Here is a 27593-nt window from a genome sequence, read left to right as displayed (position 1 = left end):
TTTTGCAATTATATATATATTTTTTTAGTGATGAAGCAATGGTCCCCAGATGTTCCTCTGCTCATTTGTATCAGGAGATGCTGCATTAGTCAATTATATTTTTTGGCCCCTGGACTGAACAGCAGAGGGAATTCCTGTTACATGATCACTACATTAGCAGTGTAAATATGCTAATATCATGAAATTAAAAAAAAATAATAATGTAAATTACAATAATGTTTAGAGCACATTAAGTTATATAGGTGGGTCTCTTTGGTGTACAATTAAGAATTATTTTAAGAACCTTATGTCCAAGATTTTGACACAACCGCATTTTTGGCATTCAAGGCAGTTTGTTAGTTGCTGCTATGTACAGTGATAGCCTGTCAGGGCCTGCTCGGCTCCTGCCAGGATTGTAGTCAGGGGCAAGGAGGAAGCTTGATTCCAGGCAGGCAAATAGTCCAAAATGCGGTATCAGAAGGATTGACGAGAGTCAATTTTAGCCACAGGCCAGGTCTGGCAGCAATCAGGTTAGCCAGAACAGGATAGCTGAGCTGAAAACCATTAGATCAGATCAGAAAAACAATTTAGGCACTCCCAGGAAATTCATGAAAAACACCTATGTTTGGGCATTGAACCCTGGTCTTTTTTGCATGAGGCATCCATTGTGAGTGTGCACTTAGTATCTCTGTTTAAAAAGGGTTGGTCTAGAACCCCCTTGTATCCAGTAAAAACAATAGAGAATCAAAGCTTTGGTATTACAACTGCATCTATTAGCAAATATCTGTATATCTATAGCAGAGGCAAATATGTGGCACTAAATATGCACATCTATGTTATTTATAATTTAAGTATCAAGTGATGTATCACTTTCAAAAATATATTGCTTTCCATTTTACTATATTAATTCTAAAAGACAGGTATTTGGCTTCCTGAGCAGTCATACTGTATATTTACTCATGTATCCTGGTCAGTATTAGCCTAATACTAGGAGTACAAACAAGGTCAGTGATACATTAAAAAAAACTTAACCTTTAAGGAGTTCTTCATTTAAATACCTTAATCTTTCCTAATAATTAATTTATAATTGTTGATGAATGGATAACGTTTTGGATGTCTCGTTAGGGTAAGCCAGCTAATTTTCAATGTCAGAGGCTTTAGAAATGAATGTTGAAGGCTGCATATTTATTGTGGAGGTGGCTCTGACGCAGGCACTGAGAAATACAAGATCAGCAGTCTATAATTACTCATATAAAGAATTTATTGTTCCTTTGTTGTCACATCTAAGATGTTATTGCTTTAACATGTTGAATATTTTGTAATGTCTTCAATCATTCTGAAAAATAATTTTGAGAACATAAAACACGCTTTAGCTAAGTGGGAGACTGCAGCCTTAGTGAGTTAACAGCATTCATTTTATTTAACCTTATTTAACATTTTAACCCCTTAGGGATTTGGCAACATCACCTGATTTTTTCACACAATGCAGTGTTTGTCACTAGTGATGAGCGAATCTGTTCCGTTTCGCAAATCTTTCAAAAGATCCGCGAAACGGCGAAAAATTCGCGAAACGGCGAAAATGCAGTGCGACAAAAAAAATGTGTCGCCCGCAGCTATTATTTTGTCGTGTGGCTATTGTTTTGTCGCGCGGCTATTGTTTCGTTGCCCGTGGCTATTGTTTCGTCGCGCAGCTATTGTTTCGTCGCCCGCGGCTATTGTTTCGTCGCCCGCGGCTATTGTTTTGTCGCGCGGCTATTGTTTCGTTGCGCGGCTATTGTTTTGTCGCCCGCGACTATTCTTTTTTGACGCCCACGACAATTTTTTGACGTGCGGCGAATTTTTCCACGGCGAATTTTTTCATCCGTTTCGCGAAACAATCCGCCAATGGCGAAACGCGGAAATTCACCGCAAATCCATGCCTGGCGAAATATTTCGCCCATCACTATTTGTCACAGAAGTTGAGCATAATGGCAGATTCCCACTAAGTAGTATACACTGTAACTTGAGTGGAGTGCACCAGTATAGATTTATATTAGGGACTGTTCTGCCAAATCAATTTAAAGTTGCACTATATGCATTTTTACTACACTTACAGTATGTGTAGATGGTATTGCTTCTATAGTGTGACATCAATAATGGAATTAGTGTCTCTTGGCACAATTCAGTTGCAGCTCACTAGGAGAAACCTGGGACTACTGCCAAGTTCATGCGAAATTAATTCCAACGTTCCCTTGTGCCAATGTGCACAATTGCTTTCATTTCAGACTGATGCAGAGGACCATGTATAAACACAAATTTGTAAATATTGTTATGTGTGAGTACAGTAAGCTTTTAGCTCACACCCAAAAAATGTATACGGTACATTTAATGATTTACAAATAAATATTCAAGTGCAATGGGCTGAAATAGACAGAAATGTGAGCATGTATTGATGCTATGCTATATGGAGGCATCCATACACCCTTGATCTGCCAACACTAGGGCTCATTTATGACATGGGAGGCAAGGTGCAATGTGCAAATAATGGACACAGTTCTTCATTTTTTGCACCATGCACTCTACTTTTCTGCCCAAGTGAATTGATGCAGGTGTCTTTGTTCCATTTTGGAATGCAGAAACCTGCTTCTGCCCCCCATGAATGCAGCACTGCCTGTGTTTGGCAAAACAGTGTTCATGAGCAGCAGAGAGGTTGGGGAAACATAGACATTCAGGAACAACACTGATCTGGTTCTTTTAAAAATACAATGCCTTTTTTTGCACACTTTCCAGGCATTAAAGCGATGTAATGCCCTAAAATTGTGCATTACAGGCAAAAAAAAACAGTGGGAAGTAGCCATTAGAGAACCTGCACTACCTTAAAGCCTACGCATATTGTTGTGCTGACTACTGCCTGCGAAACATAGACATTCAGGAATACTAGTTAGGAAGTGGCAATGGACACAGGCCACAGCATGGCCTTATAATTAACTTCTGCACCAGGCTTTGCACTCTGCATTAGCACTAACTGGGAGCAATCTTGGGCCCCTTAGTGCCCAGGACTGTAATAAATGACCCCTATTAACACCAGGGAGTCTGTCGCCTTCCTGAGTGTGTTGGTGATTCAAGAGTTCCAATAGCAGGTTGTTGCACTATCTGCAAATGACCAAGTGAATCAGACACTGATTCTGTTAACGACACTGCCCACTGTAATTGAAATGCAGAAAGAATGCTATACAGTACACCATTAGCATCCTATACACAAGCCAGTTGCATCCATTAATACATCCCACTAGTAGAACCATGAAATTACCACCATGTTTAAGGTCGCCACACTCATCTGTGACAGGTTAAATGGTGTTACATGCAAACAGCTGCAAGGCACAAGCAAGGCACAAGCAGCATGGTTGGCCTTAAGTACATAGTAGAATGTTGTCAATGTGCACACAATTTTTCATCCATTTTGGTACTAGTGCTTTTGTATTTGCATTCTTCAGTGAACCCTTTTGAGTAACTAATAGCTTTGTGGAATCACTTTTTTTCTTTAGTGCAATGAAAAGTGTGCCAAAGCCTATGTTCACATGGGGAAAGCATATCTAGGACTGAAGGAATACAGTGAGGTAAGAACACAGACAAATGGCTGCCTATGAAAATATATCTTTAGCAATTGAAAATAATGTTTGATCAGTTTTTTTCTTGTTATATTATGTCTAAAGTGAATCAATCTAGGTAGGCTCACGGTAAGGGGCATAGTGGGTTGTCGGGTCTAGAATCGATAAAGGCATGCATATTGAAGACTTCAACATGCACTTGTGCAGGAAGAAAACATCTATGAGTGACTTTACGAGGAGATGGTTTAATACTGCCTTAAATAAGACTCTCCATCTTACCTTGATAGAATTTCTAGTTCACCATGATGTGTCCTTTTGACCTGCATTGGTTCCTCTGGTGGAATCAAAGACAGATCTTTGAAGCATGAAGTCAAGACTAGTGATGAGCGAATCTCTCTCATTTCGCTTTGCCATAAAATTCACAAAACGGCAAGAAAATTTGCGAAACGCATTTGTTGCACAGTTTTTTTATCGCCCGCGTCTTTTTTATCGCCCGCCAATGTTTTGGTACAACTCCACCCATCCACCCAACAAAAAAATTCCATGCAACAAATTTTTTCGCAGGAAATTCGCTCATCACTAATCCTGACAGTAGAAGGCTGCCCCCAAAGGGCACCTGCGGTCTGATTCTGTAGCAAGTATATTATAACCAAATAGTCAGCTCAGGCTGTGTTGAAGCACAGGGATTATTATTATTATTATCAATTTTTAGGCAATAAGCAAAACTGCTTCAGCCAGACTTCAGGGGGATGTAGCTCAGTGGTAGAGTGCATGGTTTGCATATATGAGGATTTGGGTTCAATCTCTGGCATCTCTAACTTAGGGCTCTTTAAAGCCAAAGAGGACCTCTCTTTTTATGTGCGTGTAATGCTTCAGTCACGTTCTGTCTAGCGAGCCATCTGGGGAATGCCGTAAACGCTTCTTAGCCTCTCCTTCTTAAAGAACCAGTCCGCTTTCAAAGGACTTTAACCCACCATCACAGATTTCAGTGCACAATATTTCCTCCGATTAACATTTGCAGTCACTGAAGATTTTAAATATAGAGCTAGCCCACTCATTTTCTTGTCCCTTAAATGGAGCTCCCTGTGCACCTACCCAGCCGATCCTACCGAGATATGGTTAGATGCCTCATTTGTAAAGGCAATCTTTGGTCATAATACATTGTTGTATGGTTGTGCGAGATCAATACCTGCAGAGGGAAAACATTGGCCTTTCGATAGGGTTAAGGCAACACATGCGTCTCTGCTCTCTGTGGCGCAATTGGTTAGTGTGTTTGGCTGTTAACTGAAAGGTTGGAGGTTTGAGCCCACCCAGGGATGTTTCTGCTTCTGTGGAGTGATAAAGTCTAGCAATGCCAGAATAAATGGTGCCTGCCCTTCTGTTGCCGGAGCATATGGCAAAGCCTGCTGGCATGTAGCAAAGTTGCATCTTACTGCTCTTTATTGCCTGCCTTTGGAGACGTGGGTAGTCAGCTATATATCTTTATAACTAGACTAGGCACTAAAGTCTGCCGATGAAAAACATTGGCGTCTCCATATGGTTGCGGCAGCGCCTGCAGGCTGCTTTGCCTCGTGGCCAGCTTTGTCACTGTCTTGTAATTGGTTGGCGCAGTTCGGGTGTCTTTTTGCTCTACTGGCTCTGTGGAAACAAAGGCTCTAGCAATACAAGGAGGATTAAGTGTGAGCTTTGTGCTCCACCTGCCAATTGTATATACGGTGCCTGCTGTGCTGTAGCTTGAATCTATTACAACCCCTGTTCTGATGGCGGCACCCTATCAAAAGAAGCGCATGCAAGCTCGTCCCTTTCTTCTCATTCATTTCCTTTGCACTGAGATTCAATGTCGCCTAGAAATCAAGCGGCCTGCCACCATTCATCCTCAAAATTATTTCACTGAAACCCTCCTTTAATTACTCTAGACAGTGGACTGAAAGCCAGATTCTAGGTTGTTTTGCTGCCTGCCTAAAAGGGCTAGCAGAGGATGGTTTTGATCCATCAACCTCTGGGTTATGGGCCCAGCACGCTTCTGCTGCGCCACTCTGCTATGTGCCAGGGGCTGCCACCATTCAACCGCAAAATCATTTGACTGAAACCCTCCTTTAATGGCTCTAGACAGTGGATTGAAAGCCAGATTCTAGGTTGGTTTGCTGCCTGCTAAAAAGGGCAAGCAGAGGTTGGTTTTAAACCATCGACATCTGGGTTATGGGCACAGCACACTTCCGCTGCGCTGCGCTGCTCTGCTCTGCTTCGTGCCTGGAGCTGGCGAGAGGACTCTTCATTAGTTCACTCATAATCACAATGCTTTGCGCCTGTCAATGTGTTGCTTCTAAAAACAAAGTTGTTAAGGGGAATACTGTTGTGGTAAACCGCGTTTTTTTCATTCAAAACGCATCGGTCAACAAGGCTGCTCAAACAGGATTCTGCCCTGAAATCCATTTTCTAAAACAGTGAATTTGGCAAGTTGTTGGGATATCACCCCCCTGGCTTGCAGGGAAAACAGCTGGTCCCAGCTCTAGGAAAAAGTCGAACCAGCGACCTAAGGATTGATCAATTAGACCTACAGTCCTCTGCTCCACCAGCTGAGCTATCAAAGACTGGAAGACTTTGGAATTACTTCCAAATAAACCTGACACTGAGCCACATGTGCTTTTCCTCAATCCTATGCATTTTTCTTTAAATTTGTTCTGCAACTGGTAAATAACAACTTCTTATGCACAGCACAAGTTGAAAGTGTAGTGGTCTGAAGCGGATGCTTTTTCTTGACAGTGCAGCGTCAATTACGCAGGCTTCCCACCTTAGTCATTAGTCGTTTTCCCCACCCCCGGTACCTCAGAGATCTTAATGACGTCCAGGATGGGATATAACAGGCCACAGCTTTATTAACAGAAAATTTGTAAATATAAAAATATAAAATAATTTATAAAATGATCAACATTTTAACAATAACCATCCATGTTATGCCCATTGGAATGCTTGCCCACTCCAAACCACCAACCATGGCTGCCTGCCATGCCGGCCATCTTCCGCAACAGCTTTAGGTGGGCAAGTGAGAGCAGGCAACCAGAATCCACTACTTTCCCGGAACCCTTGTCCTAGGAGGTTACCTTCCACCTTTTGACACCCATGTGCCAAAACTGGGGCTTAGCCTCCACCTTCCAGCAAGCATTCATACCGCAAGCTGTGACAGCATAAACAAACCCCTCCCCAACCTTGCTTGTATTCAAGAGCGGGCGGGACAATGCTCCTCGACATTCCACAAGGTAATGGTACTGCCTCTTCCTCTGCTGTTACTTTCCCTATCCTGTTCCCTCCTCTTACTTTACAAACCCTCCTTCCCCCCAGTCTTAGCCTGTATTAATTAACCCTTCCACTCCCCCTGCTGTTCCTAGCACCGTCAATGCACCTGCTACCTTATAGGTACGGAGCACCCTTCTTAGAGAATTGTTAGAAGTGTCATTACTAGCATTTTACCAGCATTTTTCATTGAAAGAAGTGCTACATTAGAAAACAAAATGAAAACAAACAAAAAGGTCACACTTGCAGAACAACAACAAGCAGATTTAGCTCTGTGCAGCTACTAAATCTTGCAGTTAGTTGGGCATGGTTGCACAATAATCAGGAAGGAGGTTGAATGCAGAACAGAAAATTATCCTCCAGCCGAGTGATTCTGCACTGTGCCTGCTTTTGGTATAATAAAAAACATTTTCTCCCATAGCCTTTTCACATTTCGATTCTCTATTTACACAATACTTGTCCATCAGGATAAGACAATCTCCTGAAACTGTCAAGAAATGTAGAGAACGTTTCTATTAAATGTGAGGAAGGCACAGCGCAGGATCAGTCGGGTGAAGCACAATGTAAATTGTTTGATCAATCAGCTGTAGGATAATTTTAATTAAGGTAGTCAGATCTACTCTTGTGCTGCCATGAGTCTCACACACATCCTTAAATCTAAATCCATTGTAAAATAAGCCACTGAGTGAATACATGAGAAGTGTAAGAGAGAAAAGGGATAACTTTGTGGAAAGTTAATTAGGGGTGGTTCACGTTTAAGTGAACTTTTAGTATGTTTCAGAATGTCCTACTCCTACTTACTTTGCAATTGGTCTTCATTATTTATTTCTTATAGTTTTTAATTATTTGCCTTCTTCTTTTGACTCTTTGCAGCTTTCACACGGGGGTCACTGACCCCATCAGCCAAAAAACTATTGCTCTTTGAAGCTACTTATTTTTCTATTTCATCTCAGTCCTATTAATATTCCAGTCCCCGGTTCAAAGGACTGTCTGATTGCTGGGGTAAACAAGACCCTAGCAACCAGCTGCTAAAATACCAGACTGAAAAGCTGCTGAACAAAAAGCTAAATAACTAAAAAAACACTAAAAATAAGAAATGAAGACCAGTTGTAAATTGTCTCAAAATATTACTCTCTGCACATCATAATCAAAGTTAATTTACAGGCTCAGTGTGCAAAGCAAAAGGCTGAGTGTTGGGAGTACAGTAGATGTTGAATGAGGTGCAGAGCAAAATGCCAAAAGTAGTATTAGTAGCCAATTGTAGTTATTATAAATAAAGCCAATAGTAGTATTTTTATTACTATTAAAGGGGCTGTAAACTTCCTTGGTCAACTTGAGTTCAGTGAATAGGGCTGAACATACTTGTTGTTTCATTAGCAGGACTTCATTGTGCCGGGGGTTTATCTGTGTGCTGGTAACCTAATTATCTACCTCACAAGGACCAACCATGGAGTAACTTCCATTTCTCTGACTGTCCTGTTTAGATCATTCACTGCCTTGCATTGAAGTTGCATTGCCGAATTGGAACATTTCCAATCATGTTATACCGCCAAAGTTGTGACAGACAGTTTTGTGCACTTTTGTTGCAATGGTAGGAGTAGAAAAATGTACAAAAAGACAATGGAGAGTAGTGATGTGCAGGACAACAAAAAGTCATCCTACACTGACCCTAACCCACCTGGCTCTAACCCATACTTGACCCAAATCAAGATAGAAACACAACCTGTTTCAGATCACAAAGGATCATTTCTCAGGTGAATTGAACAGTGCAGTTAGAATCTCACCCATTTCTATAGTTAGAGTTTGCAATGCTATTTCTATAATTGGCAAGCTAGGAAAATGCCATTATATCAAGCTGTTGATATAATGTGTAATGAAGACTAATACCTCATACACACAGACACCTTTCCCGTGTTTGCTTCTCCAGTAGGTTTTTCAAATACATGTATGCCCCATTAGTTTCCAGTAGGGCATATGCACAGATACTGTGCGTGGTGGAGAAAAATGGTTTCTGCATTTACATTTATCTAGACTGGTTTTTCCATTGTCACAGTTTTCTTGCATCAATCCCCCTACATGTCCCATAAATGTCTCAGTGAATTCTAATGAGCAGCAAGTAGATTATAATTGAGAAGCAAGGACTGTATTGTAGATTTCTCACTAAAAAAATAATACAAATTTTGTACTTCTCAAAGTGGGAAATTTCTGTCTTAAACAATATTCAGAGTATTCTGCATTTAAGTAGCGCTTCATTTTTATCATCCTGTAATATGTAAGGTAATTACAAGTTACAAGAGGAATGTTATTATTATTACTTTGTATTACTTACCTTTCTGTTTAGGTCCTCCTCTATTCACATTCCATTCTTTTTCAAACCACTCGTTGCTAGGTTGAATTAGACCAACCAGATAGCTGCTGAAATTCTAAACTGGAGAGCTGCTGAACAAAAAGCTGAATAATAAAGAAAAAATAAATAAATAAAAAATGATACCCAGTTGCAAATTGTCTCAGAATAGCACTCTCAACTAGTGATGAGCAAATCTGTCCCGTTTCGCCGAAAAATAATTTTGAAAGATTCGCAAAACGGCAAAAAAACGGTGAATATGTCTCGCATAAAAACAAATTGTCGCCCGCCGATATTCTTTTGTCGCGCACCTATTCTTTTGTCACCCACTGCTATTGTTTTGTCTCGCGGTTATTCTTTTGTCGCCGGCGGGTATTCTTTTGTCACGAGCGGCTATTTTTTTGTCGCCCGCGTCAATTTTTGGACGCGCAGCAAATTTTTCTGTGGCAAATCTTTTCATCCGTTTCGCGAAACAATTCGCCAATGGCGAAATGCGGAAATTCGCCGCGAATCCATGCCTGGCGAAACATTTCGCCCATTACTACTCTCAACATCATAGTTAAACATCATAGGTAAAGCCCTTTAAAAGGCACAGAATCAGGAGCAGGTCTCTGGGGGTTGTTTAGAGTTTATTTTTAGAGAGATTGAGGGAAGCGTATCTCCACTGGAATTCACAGATGGCATTTTAAATGTAAGGAGCAGCAAGACATAAAGAATTAAGGTGGGAAACAGCAATAGAAGTAGGTGGCAACCCTGTATAAAAGTACAGGTATGGGACCTGTTATCCAGAATTCTCGGGACCTGGGGTTTTCTGGATAAGGGATCTTTCCGTAATTGGAATCTCCATAACTTACATCTGCTAAAAATCATTTAAATATTGAATAAACCCTATAGGGTTGTTTTGCCTCCAATAAGGATTAATTATATCTTAGTTGGAATCAAGTACAAGGAACTTTTTTATTTTAACAGAGAAAAAGGAAATAATTTTTATAAATTTTAATTATTTGCTTATAATGGAGTCTATGGGAGATGGGCTTTACATAATTCTGAACTTTCTGGATAATGGGTTTCCGGACAAGGGATCCCATACCTGTAGATCCAATTTACAAGAATACTGTTGTGTTTCTTTCTATTATAGCCTTTACTAAATAAAAGTCAAAAGCGTATGTCATTACTAGTGTTCTGAAAAAAAGGGCATTATTAGAAGTAAACCTATTAAAGAATGATCTTAATGTGACATTTGAAAATATAAATATATTTTAATAATAATATAGAAATAAAATCAAGCTGTACCTTGTTTATATTATGTTATTTTCTATGTAGGCAAGAAAATGTTATCTGAAGTTACTGGATGTTGATCCAAATCTTGAAAAGCTAGTGAAAGGTAAGGCACATCAGCTCAGACAATTTTGTGACACAGGTGTTGCAGGGATGGGAATATAAAATCTTCTATGGCTGGGTGTAGGAGCACTAAATGATTAATGGTAAGTCATTCCCATCTAGAGCTTAATCTAGCCTAGGTCTAGAACTTCACCTCTGCCTTCTAGCCAAGGTGAGGGTCTGCTTCCTATAATCCTAAAACATTAAAAATATTTAAAGAAACAACAAACTAACTGCAAATCTGATATGGCAGTTCCCAGTCAGCACTTCAAAGCGTAGACACTGGCCATTGATCTTATCCTTTCAGCATGGGCGTCCACAGAAGGGGGCAAGAGGGGGCACTTGCCCCCCCCCCCTGGAAAAGTAGCAAAAAAAACAAAAACCTTACTCCGTTTCTGCACTGTCCCCTCAAGCCCGTTTTTGCTGTGCTCCGATTGGATCTTTCTTCTTGTGGATTCTCCAATCAGAGCACAGCTTCCTTCACAGACAGTAAAATTGACCAATCAGAGCACAGATGCACACAGGGATCGGGAGATTTTGCAAACTGGAAACAGAAATAAAGACTGAAAAGAAGAATCTGCCCCTGTAACTTTACCTAAGAACCAACTCTCAACTTTTGCTGCAGTTTTCATCCCACAGGTACTATACAGTTCTAAAGAATCACTAGCTGACATTAAATTGTTTTTTGCCTGACCTGACATCTATAATAATTTATAATCTATCCCCTACCCTAACACATGGAGGGTAAGTTAACTCTTTCCCTCTGAAAAAGCTCATTGTGTGTTTATATATGTGTTGTTGTTTTTTGCACTTACTAATTTTTTTTTTTTTTTGTCATTGTTTTGTTCATTTATAGTAAGTTACAGTGGGGCCAATGCTGTGTATCAGTGCCAGTGTTATAGTGCCAGGGCCTGAATATCTGCCATCTGTACCCACTGCTCCTCATGGCATATAATGTGCTGGTTTTGTAAATACGGACTGCGTCTCACTGTATATAATGGGGAGTCAGTATCCACTGCCTTTCTTGCTATAAAACTAACATAAACACATCTAAAGGGGTGGTTCACTTTTAAGTTAACCTTTAGTATGTTATAAAATGGCCTATTCCTAGCAACTTTGCAATTGGTCTTCCTAATTAATTTTTTTGAATAATTTGCCTTTCTCTTCTGCCTCTATACAGATTTCAAATGGGGGCCAAAAAATATTGCTCTGTGAGGCTACAATTTTATTATTATTATAATTTTGTATTACTTATTTTTCCAAGTAGGCCCCTTAACTATTCATATTCCCATCTCTTGTTTAAATCACTACCTGGTTGCTAGGGTAAATAAGACCCTAGCAACGAGATAGCTGCTGAAATACCAAATGGAGAGCTGCTGAACAAAAAGCTAAATAACTGAAAAACCATTAAAAATAAAAGTGAATTCGAATGCGAACTACCCCTTTAAGCTAACTGATCACAAACACAAATGTTTGCAGATCCCCTAACAGAAGTGCGCGTATGAATACTTTTACTACTAATACTAAACATTTTAGGGTAAAAAAAAAAAGCACCCCTACCCGCACTTTTGTACAGTATCCCTGGAAGTCAGTGGGAACGGCAAGAGGTAGTTGGGAGGTTAACTTTTTACGTCAGCAGCGAATCCACTAAGTGTCACATTAGCTGTAGGTCAGTCTGTGTATGGGCCATATTTAGCCTCCCCTAGTATCATCCTGCAAAAAAAAAAAATATATATTTATATATATATATATATATATATATATATATATATATATTTATCTGTTGCAGGATGATGCTAGCTTACTTGCCCCCCCTTGGAAAATTTTCTGCGGACGCCCATGCCTTTCAGTCATTTGTGTGATATGTACACCCATACAAAGGGCCATATACAGGAAGATTTGCTCGTTTGGTGATACCATATGCCCTTTGTGCTCTCAACCTTAAACTTTACAGTTACAATGGGGTAATAAAAAGGCTAGCAAGCATGTATGATATCATTGTGGGTAATGAACAAATGTGAAAAGTTGTCCCCCCTAGAAATTGCCATGTTCAGTCCTGTTTAATCAGCCATACTACATGTAATGAATACTGCCATTAGTTGTCTAGGTCACTCCCTCTTCTAGCTTCCTGAACTGAGGTTACTGGGAGGTAAAAAACCCCTCCCATTGTACAATCCTACTGCAAAAACCATGCTGTTAGATGTGCTTGCTTTTATAATAGGGACAGTTTCCATTATTCTGGATCCATGTTCCTCCTTAACCCCACCAATACACACAATGTTTTGGGGGGTTTGGGTTTGGGGGTGGATCATTGTTAAACAATCTTCACTGTTGTCTGGATTAAGTCAACAAAGCTTCTTGTAATGCTTAATTTCTTAGTATACTGGTGCTTAAATAAAAGACAAGGTGTCACCAGCACTTACTTCACCTCAGACCCCAGACCAGCACTTCTCTGCACTAAAAAACATGAAGGACCAGGGGATTAATTACACTTGCCTCACCGCTATGAACTGCTTTATTCCACTAGTGTTACTAATTTACTGGACTATACTCCAGTCTACATCATGTTGGTTAATTCCCTAAATGTATTTAACTGCAGTAACAGTGCATACTTAAGGGTACACTCAGACAAATATTTTATTTCAATACCTTTTTGCATTTGTTATAGATTACATTAATACGGTGGATTTACAGGAAGCAAACTTCAAACAGGAACAGGTTGCTTTGGAGGAACTGAAAGTGGCAAAGGAAGATGCAGTGTCTGTCACTCAGCTGCTCCAGAAACTTTCCAAAGCAGATCAGATTGCTTTATACTACTCAGGAGGCATCAGACTACTAACCGAAGTAGTTAAGGACTGTAAGTATCTTGTACAGATATATGTTGTATTGCAGCAACACTGTACATTAGATCATATTTTAGTGAAATTCTATTCTCAGTATTCCACAATATTTTCAATATTTTCAATTTAAAATGTTTTTAGTGTAGACTCTAAAAGCATTCTTTACTGTTGTGTAATAATCATTAAAGCACACGAGTAACTGGCTTTATGATTTGCATTTAGTAAATAGGAGAGAGCAAGACTGGACACAGGAACGTAGGTAGCAGTTTTCTCAGTAGAAGATAAACCATTGTTGAGGCTTGGTCCAACCCACATCTGCAATAAAGCTTGAACGACAGTATATTAAAGGGGATGTAAAAACTTAACTCAGTGTTTATATATATAGACCTAAGATAGGAAAGCACTATGACAGATGTTGTCCTAAATAAATCAGATGGCAATCAACTAAAACAGAGTTAAAACACAGCTAACTGGAGCTCTGTATTCCTCAGTGTCCTCAGTCCATCTGAATGAGGAGTGGGCATCTCAGTCTCTGCTTATTTTGCACTTCCTTATCTGTGCCTGCTCTTATCAGCAACTGGCAAATGAAAATGTCAAAGTCTGGCATAGGACAGTCCCTGCTTTTGTTTTTTTTGTTTTTTTAAGTCAGGTACAGAGCAGTCCCCTGCTATGTTTCAAAATTTCCGGGAGCTGTGATCACAACTCATTTCAGGGGAATAGTATAAGATGCAAAATAGAAGGGCTTCTAATTAAGAAATGGTAGAGAATTTTTATTGGGTTTTTATTGCAAATTTATTTCATTTGGTCTAAATAACACACACACAAGGATTATGATTTTTGACTTTACATCCCCTTTAGGATTTCTGAAGGACTAATGCAGCATGGTTTTTGTGTGTTTTTAGGTACTGGACAGACCTTATTCCGAATGAATAGTGGATTCAGTATAATTGGAGAGAACAAGATCATTTTAAGGTAAAGTTACTTCTACCTGCATTTAAGAGGAGTAAAACTGAAAACAAAAATGAAAGTAAACAAGCTGTATGTTGAACACTTTTTGAAAATGTACATTTTGAAAAAGAGAAACAGCCTGGATTGTACAGACTGTTTCGACAGGTACTGTTTCGAAGTTAAGTGCATGATAATGCAGAAAGGGTTTCTGTCACGCAAATGCATCATGTTTTCACATTTTTTATATTTAATTTTGAAATTTGACATGGGGCTAAACATGGTCTTGGTTTCCTAGTGCCCTCATGCCCTGTGACTTGTGCTCTAAAAAACATCAGTCAATTTTTACTGCTGCAATGCAAGTTGGAGTGTTATCACCACCCTTCTTTTACCCCCTGGCATCTGATCAGCAGAGCAATGTGAAGGTAAGAGTTCCCTGACACCTGCATAGCTGAAAATGCTCCCTTTCCCCACCTAGTGGTTTACCTGAAAATAACACTCAATAGCAAATTACCCGGATGGCTTACCCAGTAACGCTGAGTAGCAGAAGCAATAGCTTATCTAAAAGCAGTGCATTGTGGCTCTTGCTGGCTCTTTTTGAAAGCACAGGATCAAGCACAATGACCTGAGATGGCTGCATACACCAATATTACACCTTAAAAAGTACCTTTATTGGAACAAGGTATCATTTTAAATTGTGAAATTAATTATTTGCAATGTACGCATTGTAAGTTAGCAATAAAACTACACCATAAAAAACTCTTTAATGAACAGATATTTTGTTGTTAGCACCTGCTGTCTTATTTGGTTGTTATTCGAATGCCAATGTGTTTCAGGAGTCTTGACACAGTACAAGCAGAGGCTGATCAGATAGATCTCTGTGAGTCTTCCCTTAATCTATGGAAAACAGTCTGCTGTGGAAATGGTAATTATTTATTGCTTTTTGTATGTACTGATATTTATTGTTTACAATGCACACAGCATCTAAAAATCAGGATGCTGCATACTGTATACATTCACATCTAAGGATACATTTCTGCTGTATATACTTTATTCTTTTATGTGTCAGAGCAGGGGTCAAACATTTGTCTACATCATTGATCCCCAACCAGTGGCTCGTGAGCAATATGTTGCTCCCCAACTCCTTGGATGTTGCTCTCAGTGCCCCCAAACCAGGTAGTTATTTTTTAATTAAATAAAGCCTCCTGTAAGCTGATAGTGTGCATAGAGGCTGCCTAATAGCCAATCTTAGCCCTTATTTAACACCTCCATGAACTTTTATGATGCTTGTGTTGCTCTCCAAGTCTTTTTACTTTTTACTGTGGCTCACAAGTAAGAAAGGTTGGGGACCCCTGGTCTACATCTTAAGCTGCTTCTACTGACTTCCTTGCTTTGCCTTATTTATGTATTGAAATAAAAAGTGTTTAATACTAACCATAGCTAAACAAATATTTCTGCATAATAATACTATAGACCAAAGAATCCATAGCATATTGTGAGATGTTTATATTAATTTCATATTCTTAAGGTTTTTTGGACCCTGATATATGGTGACTTATACAAATACACCTACAGCTACAGCAATGGCATTAGACTATAGGCTTGTACAGTCTGTGAGCAGTAGCTAGACTAGATGAGGTTGTACAGAAGTAAAACAAATCTTGGGATTTGCAAAGTTTAACCCCCTTCTTCACTCATTTCTCTGGTAAAAAAAGGGTTACAGACAGAATCAAGAATATCTAGGATAACCAAACAGCAGTTTGCCAAATATTACAGGTATAGGACCCGTTATCCAGAATGCTTGGCACCAAGGGTATTCTGGATAAGGGATCTTTACATAATTTGGATCTCCATACTTTAAGTCTACTAAAAAATTAACAAAACAGTAATTAGACCCAATAGGATTGTTTTGCATCCAATACGGAGTATTTATATCTTAGTTGGGATCAATTACAAGGTACTGTGTTATTACTACAGAAAAAAAGGAAATTCTTTTTAAAATTCTATATTTTTTGATTAAAGTAGAGTCTATGGGAGACAGGCTTTCCATAATTTGGAGCTTTCTTGATAATGGGTTTCCGGATAAGGGATCCCATACCTGTGTCATAATTGCCCTCCATGTTGGGCCTCATTAAGTATCTAGTAGACCAAATAAGCCTCAAAACCTTGTTTGTGTTCAGGGTTTTCTATCCAGTCAGTGCTTTGGGTGGCCAACACCCAGCCAATCCTCCAATACTGATACTCAATCCTACAGTTAGTCAGATATACTGTAAGAAATGACTTTATTATTAGCAATATGCTTTATAAATTGCTGCTCAAAATTACCTTTCTGTAGTTGCCTTTTAGCCCTTAATAACACAAACTGATATTTTAACCTGTAAGTTTTTGCTATTGTTCATAAGTTTACAGATCAAAACATTTAAGGGGCACATTTATCAAAATGTGAGTTTAGAGCTTAATACATAAAGTCACCCACATTCTATTCATTCCTATGGGATTTTTAGAAGTGTATTTATCAAAGGGTAAAACTTAGAACTCACCATTTGATAAATACACTTCTAAAAATCCCATAGGAATGAATAGAACGTGGGTGAAATTTTTATGTATTAAGCTGTAAACTCACATTTTGATAAATGTGCCCCTTAAATGTTTTGACCTGTAAACTTATGAACAATAGCAAAAACTTACAGGTTAAAATATCAGTTTGTGTTATTAAGGGCTAAAAGGCAACTACAGAAAGGTAATTTTGAGCAGCAATTTATAAAGCATATTGCTAATAATAAAGTCATTTCTTACAGTATATCTGACTAACTGTAGGATTGAGTATCAGTATTTGCTGTGCATATCTATTCAGATGAAAACATGGAAATTAGTACAGATTAATGTTATTAAATGTGCTTGAGAAGGCATGAACAAGTAAGAAAAGGACGGAAAGATGAATAAGAGGAATAAAGGGCAGTATCTGATTACCCATGCTTGCAACTGAACATTGTTTTTTACACCTAAGCAGGTTTTTGACAAAAATAAATAGCTTGGCAGGTTTAAGGTTTTTACTTTTTTCAAAGTGAAATTGATAATAACTTACAAGGTAAGTGAATACTCAGGCATAGTTAAAGTAACCAAAGGCTCAAACCCTGAGGCTCCAGCAGTAATAAATCAGCCCCCCAAAGTAAAAAAACCCCACTATGTTTAAAGGGTACATGAAATTGTTTTCCCCACGAGAGGTTAGGGCTAATAGAGCCCGCACTCTGATTGGGGGCAACAATAGTGTTTAAAAAAACCAGCTCTCATTAGCACTAGCCTGCCTGCACCAGGAGGGAGCCCCGGTGTGGGTAGCCACTTTGGGGCACATTCATGCACATATTAAATGAGTGCCAAAACTCACTCATAATGCACACACGTCACGTAAGCTTGTGAGGTGCATCCACCTCGCCTATGTCAGACACATGTGCATAATGAGTAAGCAGGGAGGCTTGCTCATGATGTGCACTATACAACATGGCACCGGGAGCTCCGTCCTCATGTGGATAGCTTAGCGTTGTTTACCTCAACTGGAGTGCAGGCTCTATCAGCCTGCATCCCTGGTGGGGGAAACAATTTCAGCATAACAGGTGCCCTTTAATGTGCATGGGAATGTTCCAGATAGCCATCAACACCTTAAACTGAATTTTTACCTTCAATAAACAAACTAATTTGAGTGCCTGAAAATGGTTTTGCTGCAATTTTCTCACTTTATAAGGTCTCTTGCTATATCTGGACACTCTTGGTTCTTTGTTTCACCCACAGCAGAAAACCAGCGCTTGTTTTTCAATAATAACAGTGTGGTTGAAAAGATTCCTTCGCTACTGTCCAGTCAGGTTCCTGAGATCCAAAGCAAGACATTGGCTCTGGTTGGTGTCTTTACTGATTCAGATTATGGAAGGTCACTGCTTGTGCAAAGCATGAATCCACACAGGTAAGTCTAATTTTATGCCCCCTGAATTCATCTGATGCACTCTTGTTTGCTGAATACAGCTGTAGAACCTGTAGAGCAGTAGGATTACTGGTGTAATCTAGTTCAGGGACTTAAATTTTACAGCAATAAACAGGAATACTATAAGAATGTAGGCAGCAGTCACATAAGGCATTCAGAAAACATTATACAGTATCGGACCCCTTATGTGGATACACAGAAAGTTCTGAATTACGGAAAGGCCATCTTCCATAGACTCCATTTTAATCAAATAATTCACATTTTTAAAAATGGTTTCCTTTTTCTCTGTAATAATAAAACAATACCTTGTACTTGATCCCAACTAAGATATAATTAATTCTTATTGGAGCCAAAACAATCCTAGGTGGTTTAATTACAGTTAATTACTGTAAATCATTTTTTTAGCAAACGCAAGTTAGGAGATCAGAATTACCTTATCCGGAAAACCCCAGGTCCCGAGCATTCTGGATAACGGGTCCCATACCTGTACTGCAAATGTGTGTCTAATAATACCTTTAGGGCCGCAAATAGAAATTACGAGCCCCTCCATGAACAAAACAGTGTAGTGCCAATATTTTTGGTCACATCCATTGTATGCACTACTAGAACAAGTAGGAGTTAAGAAGGTTTTGCTAGGAAAAAAGGTTGAATTTGATGGATATGTTTTTTTTCAACTGCAGCTACTTTGATACAAATTTACAAATTATCTGTATATTTATTAATATTGAGTTTTTACGCATACGTGTGCATGTGCTGTAACCCTCCATGTACCCTTGGCCAGATACTGAAATCCTCCATGTGCCCTCGTCCATGTATTTACTTGTCCTCGTCCTCCCTGCTCCCTCCCACCCTCCTTCCTACAGTTTCTTCATCAGGTTTAGGAACACCAGCTCCCTAATCTGATTTAAAAGTACCTTCCACCACTGTCTGTTATGTTAATTAAGCCTTCTCCCTTCCAAGTATCAGCCATCCTCACTGCTCTATTAAATAGACATTCAATATTATATCACAACACCATTCAAACTGTTTGCTGTTATTATGCTGTCCACTAAACAATACTAGCCAGTTCTACCATAATTTCTACCTTAACAGCCAATCATTGCTACCCAGAGGGTGGGCTAATCAGCAGAAGCCAAAAGAGAGCTGCATATGCAGTTTCTTTTCAGCCAATCACATCTAAACACATTTGGGGGAATATAGTGTATGCAATGGGTTACAGTAAGAGGAACTTTAGCTGAACACTTCAATTTAAAAAAATGACCTTTTTTTCATGACACTGACTAGAACTATGGGAAAAGAAATATAGCAATGTATGAGGAAAAGGATATTTGTAAAGAAAAAATACATAAGAGAAACAAAGAAATATTGGAGGAAAGCAGAAGAGAAAAACATAATAAAATTGCTGTGTTTTAAAAAAATGTGCAAATGTAATGACGTATAGAATGATGTGAGAACATTCTTGAGCTCACTTTAAATTCTCAATTAAGTGAAATGCTAGAGAGATTTTCATTCAAACACATGTAAAAATATCAGTTGTGGACCAAACATCCACAACTGCAGTAGATATTTTCTTTTTTCTTTTTTTTAATTTTGAGACTGAATTTGTCAATTAAAAAATGTAATGTATGTTTCCTGATAATGCAGCCCTACAGGACTAGGTTTCCTGGAGATTACCTAAGCTAACTTTACCCCCTTTCTATTTCTTTCTTTAAGCCCTGTGAACATTAATTCACAGATTTCCATTAGCTGAAGCAAAAAAATTATAGAACCAAGTTGTACAGAATAATAAAAGTCCTACATTCGCCATATCTGGGCATACTGTGAAAAGGTTTTCTTTCTTCCTTTATAAGAAGCTTTATAAATGTGTTTCATTTATTTAAATGAGGAAAATATTCAAATTATAAATTGGTTAGATGCAGGTAGATTTGTAGTATATTTGTCTGCCCACGGGGTAACTGTAGTTTTTCAGTTTCGAAAAATAAATCATATATATTTATATTAGAATAAATAAACAGCATCCCTTCTCTGTCAAAGAAAATAAACACAACATAAATCAACACAGAAGTTTAAGATAAAGTCTTGAAGTGAAACAGAAAAACCTGGAATGTGTTATTATTTTCTGTTATGTGAAGTACAATCTGGACTGTGCAATCTTAGCAAACTTCTGGCATTTTCTATTCTAATAGCAGAACACCACTCAAGCTTGGGCTTATAAAAAAATCAATTAATTAATAAAGAACTAAGTTCAGTGAGGGATTTAGCCACAAGCCAATAGAGGGGCTGTTCGCTTTAAAATTAACTTTTTGTACTATGCAGAGCTTGATTTTGTAAGACAATTTGCATTTGGCCTTCACTTTTATTTTCTGTAGTTTCTTAATTATTTAACTTTTGTTCAGCAGCTCTCCAGGTTAAAATTTCAGCAAGTATCTGCTTGCTAGGGTTCAAATTACCTTAGCAACCAGGCAATGGTTTGAATGAGAAACTGAAGTTGCTGAATAGAAAGATAGGTAATAAAAAGTAGCAATAACAATACAATTGTAGCCTTATGGAGCAATAGTTTTAAAGCAATAAATCCAAGAAAAAAAAGAGTACAATTTGCTGCACTTTGGATCTGATGTTAAAAATATGTATTTATTTAATTAAAAACATGGGTGCCTCACCATAGGATAAGGTCTGATGACTTTTGAGTTGCTAACCTGCAATCACAAGCCTCTGCAAATAATTAACCCTTGTGATGGGTAGAGAAGCACTGGGACTGCGCCTGAAGTCCTTTTTTCATTCAATTACAGGAGCGACAGGAGGATGAGTCTTTGGCGGTTAATGTTTTTTTTTAGCATAGTATGTTAAAGAAAAAAACTTGTCATTTACAGTGGGATCAAGATGACTTGAAGCATTTAAGGTGGGAGCTGTGGTGTGACAAAAAGGATTATGAGCTTTACTAGAAAGGTGGATCTTGTTGGGTCCTGGGGTCATCTGCAATTGGTGGGGAGGTGACTGGGCCTGCAGCCACACAGAACCAAAGGTGTTATATTAGGTACTACTAGTGCAGTGTTCACCCATCCCACCCCTACACTAATAAATCAGCCGACCTGGGCCCTCCACACTTTTAGCTCCAAAACAAGATAGACAGCACAAACAAATGATGAAGTGAACACAAGTTTAGGGTGCAAGCGCCAAGTGCAGTAATGTTGCTTATTTAATTTAACACTGGCAAGCACACATCACTGAAATCCTTTCTGGCCCCCTTCTCCTCTCGCCCCCCCCTACAGCTGCAGAGTTTGCTCCCTCAGTGATTACGCCACTGGCCTGGACCCCCCTGCATTACACAGGGTAGGAGTGAAACCCTTGCAGCAGCTGGAGGCTGACCAATGAATTTGCACCCCCAGCAATTTTTCTTTTATTTATCCTTTAAATTCTATCACTTTTTAATGCAAAACAGACAATCAGCTGTGTTATGTTTGATAGCCAAGGAAGAGTAGGGTATAACAGTGCTTTATTAGCAGGTTCATGCAGCCATTACACAACACAGGAACTTCAACTCTAACACTTTCAGTAGCCTAGAAAGTACTATGCATGCACAGTATTAATGTGCACTGTGTTTGTTCACAGTGACACCTACAGGCCATTTGTATAAACACCACATATTCCCCCTATAGTAGGAAAGCATTTTTTTTCAGTACAGTAAATGTAATAAACAACAACTATGACATAGTATGCATCTTAATGCCATATTATGCATATTTCACATCACATAGTCCTTGGTCCATGCAGGTTGTTTTCTGTTTCTTTCAGCCCGCCTTATAGGTTCACTTTGCTCAGGCCTATCACAGGTAATATCAGGAGTAGGAATATGTCCTTCATCAAATGGGACTTCTGCAAGGTCATGTCTAACAGGAGAGAGACGACTGGCATTCCATATGCGTCCATCAGACAGTTCGTATGTGTATGGACCTCGCTGGCGTCTCAAGTGGTGTAGTAAATTTGGACTGTCCTTGTTTCAGTAGTCCTGGCTTTTTAACTCGGACTAGAGATCCAGGCTGAAAATGTACTTCTCTTGCACCACATTTTCTGTCAGTATAAGCCTTGCATTTGGCTTGTTGACGTTTAACAATGTCAGCAGTAGATGATTTTGTAGCCAGAGCATGTTGTGGGAATTTGATGTCTGCAACATGTAACTTAGTGTGCATCTGTCTGCCATGTAGTAATTCAGCTGGAGATACTTGGGTTGTTGCATGGCAGGTTGCTCTGTAGTCGCTCAATTTCTCCATTTGCTAGTGGGTAATACACAGAAGATTTCCTATGCACAATATTCCTCTCTTTCAGGAAGAATTCAAACTCAGATGAGACAAATTGTGGCCCATTGTCTGATATTAGCTCCTTTGGGTTACCTTCTCTGATGAAGACTGTAGACAGAAATGTTATTACTGTAGCTGACGTTATATGAGAAACAAATGCAATTTCTGGCCATTTACTGTAATAGTCTATCAAAGTTATAGCAAATCTGCAGTCTATAGTAGCATCTGTAAAAGGACCCACAATATCAATAGCAAGTTTTTCCCAGGCTGAATCAGGAAATGGTACTGGCTGAAGTGGTGGTGTATGTGTGATAGCTGTTTTGTCATGATTCTGACAAGTAACACAAGAGTGAATGGCAGTTACCACATCGGCATCCATTGCTGGCCACCAGTATAGTTCTCGTAGTCTTTGTTTTGTACGTACAATTCCTTGATGACTCTCATGTGCAAGTTGTATGAACTTTTCCCGCAAAGTCTCTGGTACCAGTAAGCGATGAGATCCTCGGACAACATAGTCATCTACTAAGGACAGTTCATGTCTAATCCTGTAGTAAGGTTGAAGATCAGGGCGGACTTTCTTCTCGGAATTTGGCCATTTGCTTTGTAAGATGTCCTGTATTTTTATTGAACTGGACATGTGAGACAAGCTTGCTTAAAATCAGCAGCTGTAACTGTAGATGATAGTATATCATCAGTTAATGCCACGACTTCTATGTCCTCCTCCAGTGTATCAGTAGCTGCAGGTAAAGGTAAACGTGACAAACAATCAGCAGTAACATTTTTCAAACCTGGTTTGTACTGTATTTTGTAGTTGAAACTCAGTAGCCTTTCTGACCATCTAGCTATACGCATTCCAGCTCTTCCTAGTCCCTTTGTTGTAAGCAGTGTAGTTAAAGGGCTATGATCAGTGCACAATGTAAATTCTCTACCCCATAGGTAGGTTCTCCATTTTTCTGTTGCCCAAACACATGCTAGAGCTTCTTTTTCAACCATTGAATATTTGTGCTCTGCCTCTGTAAGTGTTCTGGATGCAAATGCAACAGTTTTCTCTAACTCAGTGCTGTCCAACTGGCGGCCCGCGACCCCCCTCTGTGTGGCCCCCCACCTGGCTGCTTTGATGGCTTACTCTTGTGTAAGCTTTAAATGGTATCAGTACTGTGATTAACTGCCCCCCCCCTGCATGGTTCTCACCTCAGATTCAGGCTGTAATCAGGCTGTATTGTTTAAATATGTAATCCCCTGTGTTTTTCACACCTTTTAATACCTGCATTGATCAACCCCTGCAGTGTTCACACCTCAGTCTCAGGCTGTAATCACCCCCATTGTTCCCCTGTTCACACCTCAGGAGCAGTAGAAACCCACAAATAATCCCTGCACACTACAAAAAGAACATATACTGAGGTGGTACTGCAATTAAAACGTTTTTTAATATATAGTTATTGTGCAGACTGTAGGAGCAGTGCCAGCATTGTGTCACTGTAGGCTGCCTGTGTGTGCCATATACACAGGCAGCATAGGGCAAGCAGAGTATGGCACACACAGGCAGGGTAGGGAAGGCAGAGTATGGCACACACAGGCAGAGTAGGGCAGGCAGAGTATGGCACACACAGGCCAAGTTTGGCACAAACCAGCCAAGAATGGCACACACAGTGAAAGTATGGCACACGCAGGCAGGGTAGGGAAGGCAGAGTATGGCACACAGGCAGGGTAGGGCAGGCAGAGTATGGCACACACAGGCAGGGTAGGGAAGGCAGAGTATGGCACACACAAAGGCAGGGTAGGGCAGGCAGAGTATGGCACACAGGCAGGGTAGGGAAGGCAGAGTATGGCACACACAAAGGCAGGGTAGGGAAGGCAGAGTATGGCACACAGGCATGGTAGGGAAGGCAGAGTGTGGCAGATTTTTGCTGTACTACAACCATTAATATGGGTATGGTCATGTGATAACATGGGTGTGGTTTCAAGTGGGTGTGGTTTTAAAAAGGGGAGTGGTCAAAACTGGCTTCCATTATCGGCCCTCCACCACGTAGGTCGGAAAAATTCCGGCCCTCGGTACAACAGAAGTTGGACAGCACTGCTCTAACTGATCGGCATGGATCTGTGTGAGGACTGCACCAACGCCATAGTCTGAAGCATCTGTAGTAACCATAGTTGGTAGTGCAGGATCAAATAAAGCCAGCGCTGGACTGTTCACAATTAACTGTTTCACTGTTTCAAAGCTATGCTGAGCAGTCTCTGACCAAACCAGACTTGAAGTTCCACGTAATAGTGCTCTAAGTGGCTCCACAACTGAAGCATAGTTTGGAATAAACTTAGAATACCATGAAGTAAGACCTAGGAAAGCTCGTAAGGTCTGGAAATCAGATGGAGTAGATGCTTGTGTAACAGCTTTGACATGGTCAGGGTCAGGCAGTAGTCCATTTTGTGAAATTATATGACCCAGAAATGACAGCTGAGTTTGTCTGGAGTGACATTTGGAATGGTTCAGTTTCAGTCCTGCAGAATCAATATGTTTCAGAACCTTTTTAAGGTACTTGTCATGACTATCCAAAGTTGGAGCATAGACAATTATATCATCCAAGTAGCATTGTACACCAGGTATGTCATGGAGGATAGAAGACATCAGTCTTTGAAAACAATTTGGTGCTGAAGCAAGTCCATAAGGTACACGCTTGAAACGAAACAAACCATCATGGGTGATAAATGCAGTGAGGTCTCTGCTTTTCTCATGCAGTAATACTTGATGATAAGCACTCTGAAGATCCAGGGTAGAAAAGAATTTTGCTCCTCTGAGTTCTGAAAATAATTCCTCTATGTGTGGCAAGGGGTGATTATCAATAACAACTGCTTTATTAGGTTCACGCAGATCAACACATAATCGAATACCGCCTGTTTTTTTCATTGGTACAACAATGGGTGAAACCCATTCAGAGGATTCTGATTTTTCAATCACATCTTGCTCTACCAGTTTCTTTAGTTCCTGGGAGGCAGACTCTCTTATAGAGTAGGGTAATCGCCTCAATTTCTGACGTACTGGCTTTACATCTGGTCGCAATTTTACTTTGTGTACAAAGTTCTTTGCACAGCCCAGTGGAGTGTTGTTTTGTGGTGAAATTTTAGACACTGGCTGTGAGGAAGGTACTGGTGCTGTAGTAATGCAGCCATCAACTAATTGTAGGTTTAATGCAGCAAATAGATCCCTTCCAAGTATAGCAGTACCAATATTCACAATGTAAAAGTCACATTTTGCTGTATTTGATTCAAATTGTACAGTCACTTGCAAGCAACCAAGGACAGGAATTGGATCCTTTAAGTAACTGACCAGTCTCAGAGCAGGTGAAACAAGCAGATCTTTTGCAAAGTATTTCAAGTAAATATCCTCTGGTAGTATAGAAACAGCTGAACCTGTATCAAGCATCAGGTTAATGGTTTCTCTTTTGTCAGTAGAAGCAGTACTGACATCAGCAGTGCATAGAAACTTGTCTGGAATAGATGTACCATCTTTAGCCACACTTAACACAGTAACATTTGGAGCAGTAACTTCATGAACATCTTTAGCAGAATTACGGCAGATTTTAGCAAAATGTCCTACCTTTTTGCATTTGCGACACTGTACAGCTTTTGCAGGACATGCAGCATAATTTGCAGTGTGTTGTGTTGAACCACAGCGGAAGCAGTATTTTTTATTTGTATCTGATGTATGGTTTTGCAGTGTAGGTGAATCCCTTTCCTTAGCACTGTATTTTGCATGTGAATGTGCCCTAGGCCCTGTTGCTGAATTCACAGCCTGTACATTCCCAGTAGTTCCCTGACTGAGAGTTTTAGCCTTTGCCACTGCTGTTTCAATTTGGCTAGCAATTGTAATAGCCTTTGCAAGGGTTAAATCATGTTCCAGGAGCAGTCTCTCTCTAATGCGAGGTGAATTTGTTTTTTCCACTATTTGGTCTCTTAGCATTTCATCTGTGAGATTCCCAAACTCACATGTAACAACCAGCTCTCTCAAAGCTGCTACAAATTGTTCTGTGGATTCGCCATTATGCTGTCCACGTTGGCGAAATTTATATCTTTCAGCAACCACATTTACTTTTGGCACAAAAAAGTTCTTTATAGCAGTAAGAGCTGTTTCATAAGTATCATCAGCTAATGGTAATGTATAGAATATCCGCTGTCCCTCTGCTCCCAGGCAGTGAATAAGTAAGGCAGGCTTTCTAGCATCAGAAATCTCCCCTTGGTCAGCAGCAATAATGTAATTTTCAAACATACGAATCCAAGCAGTAAAATTCCTGGTAGGTTACCAGGGTTTGGAAGAAAAGGTGCAGGCTGCTGCAGGGATAGAAAAGACATCCTCGTCGCCAATTTGTTATGTTTGATAGCAGGTTCATGCAGCCATTACACAACACAGGAACTTCAACTCTAACACTTTCAGTAGCCTAGAAAGTACTATGCATGCACAGTATTAATGTGCACTGTGTCTATGAAGATTCTCATTCATCCAGGTCATGATATACAGTATCTACCCCGGCAGTTTCACAACAGTTCACACTTCCAGTCATGTACTTTGAAGGATTAACACCTTCATCAATGAGAATCTTGGTACCATTGTGATTGGATCATACCTTCTTACACCTGTCAGTTTCAGCTAACACCTAACTGAACAAGTTCAATGGAACCATTGTGATTGGATGTCTGTGACTCTACTACCATCAAGAGTTTAAATACCGGGGAATTCCCTACCAGTCATTTGAACTGAAGAAGCCACTCGGATGAGTGGTGAAACGTTTTCAAGAAAAACTCAGAAAAGTCCAGTTGTTTTAGACTTAATTCTACTAGATAATGTGCACTGTGTTTGTTCACAGTGACACCTACAGGCCATTTGTATAAACACCACAAGCTGTTTTTTCGCATCCATTTGTTTTGAGTGGATTTTTCATAATTGTAATTGTTACCTTATAAAAGGAT

The 27593-nt window shown here is 39.6% G+C and overlaps 1 protein-coding gene across 1 annotated transcript in view; it reads left to right on the top strand.

Annotated features, from left to right (window-relative positions):
• ttc12 (tetratricopeptide repeat domain 12) overlaps nucleotides 1-27593 on the top strand; it is a 73956-nt gene that overhangs the window by 14212 nt on the left and 32151 nt on the right. Inside the window, exons 8-13 of the mRNA XM_004916092.4 lie at nucleotides 3504-3575; nucleotides 10525-10585; nucleotides 13250-13438; nucleotides 14324-14393; nucleotides 15203-15291; nucleotides 18153-18321. Of these exons, the coding sequence (XP_004916149.1) occupies nucleotides 3504-3575; nucleotides 10525-10585; nucleotides 13250-13438; nucleotides 14324-14393; nucleotides 15203-15291; nucleotides 18153-18321 (650 nt within the window). The remainder of the gene's footprint in view (nucleotides 1-3503; nucleotides 3576-10524; nucleotides 10586-13249; nucleotides 13439-14323; nucleotides 14394-15202; nucleotides 15292-18152; nucleotides 18322-27593) is intronic.

This window comes from Xenopus tropicalis, chromosome 7 (assembly GCF_000004195.4).
Source record: "Xenopus tropicalis strain Nigerian chromosome 7, UCB_Xtro_10.0, whole genome shotgun sequence".
Classification (NCBI taxonomy): Eukaryota; Metazoa; Chordata; class Amphibia; order Anura; family Pipidae; genus Xenopus; species Xenopus tropicalis.
Note: the sequence above shows the minus strand (reverse complement) of the source record. Positions and strands in the feature narration are given on the sequence as shown.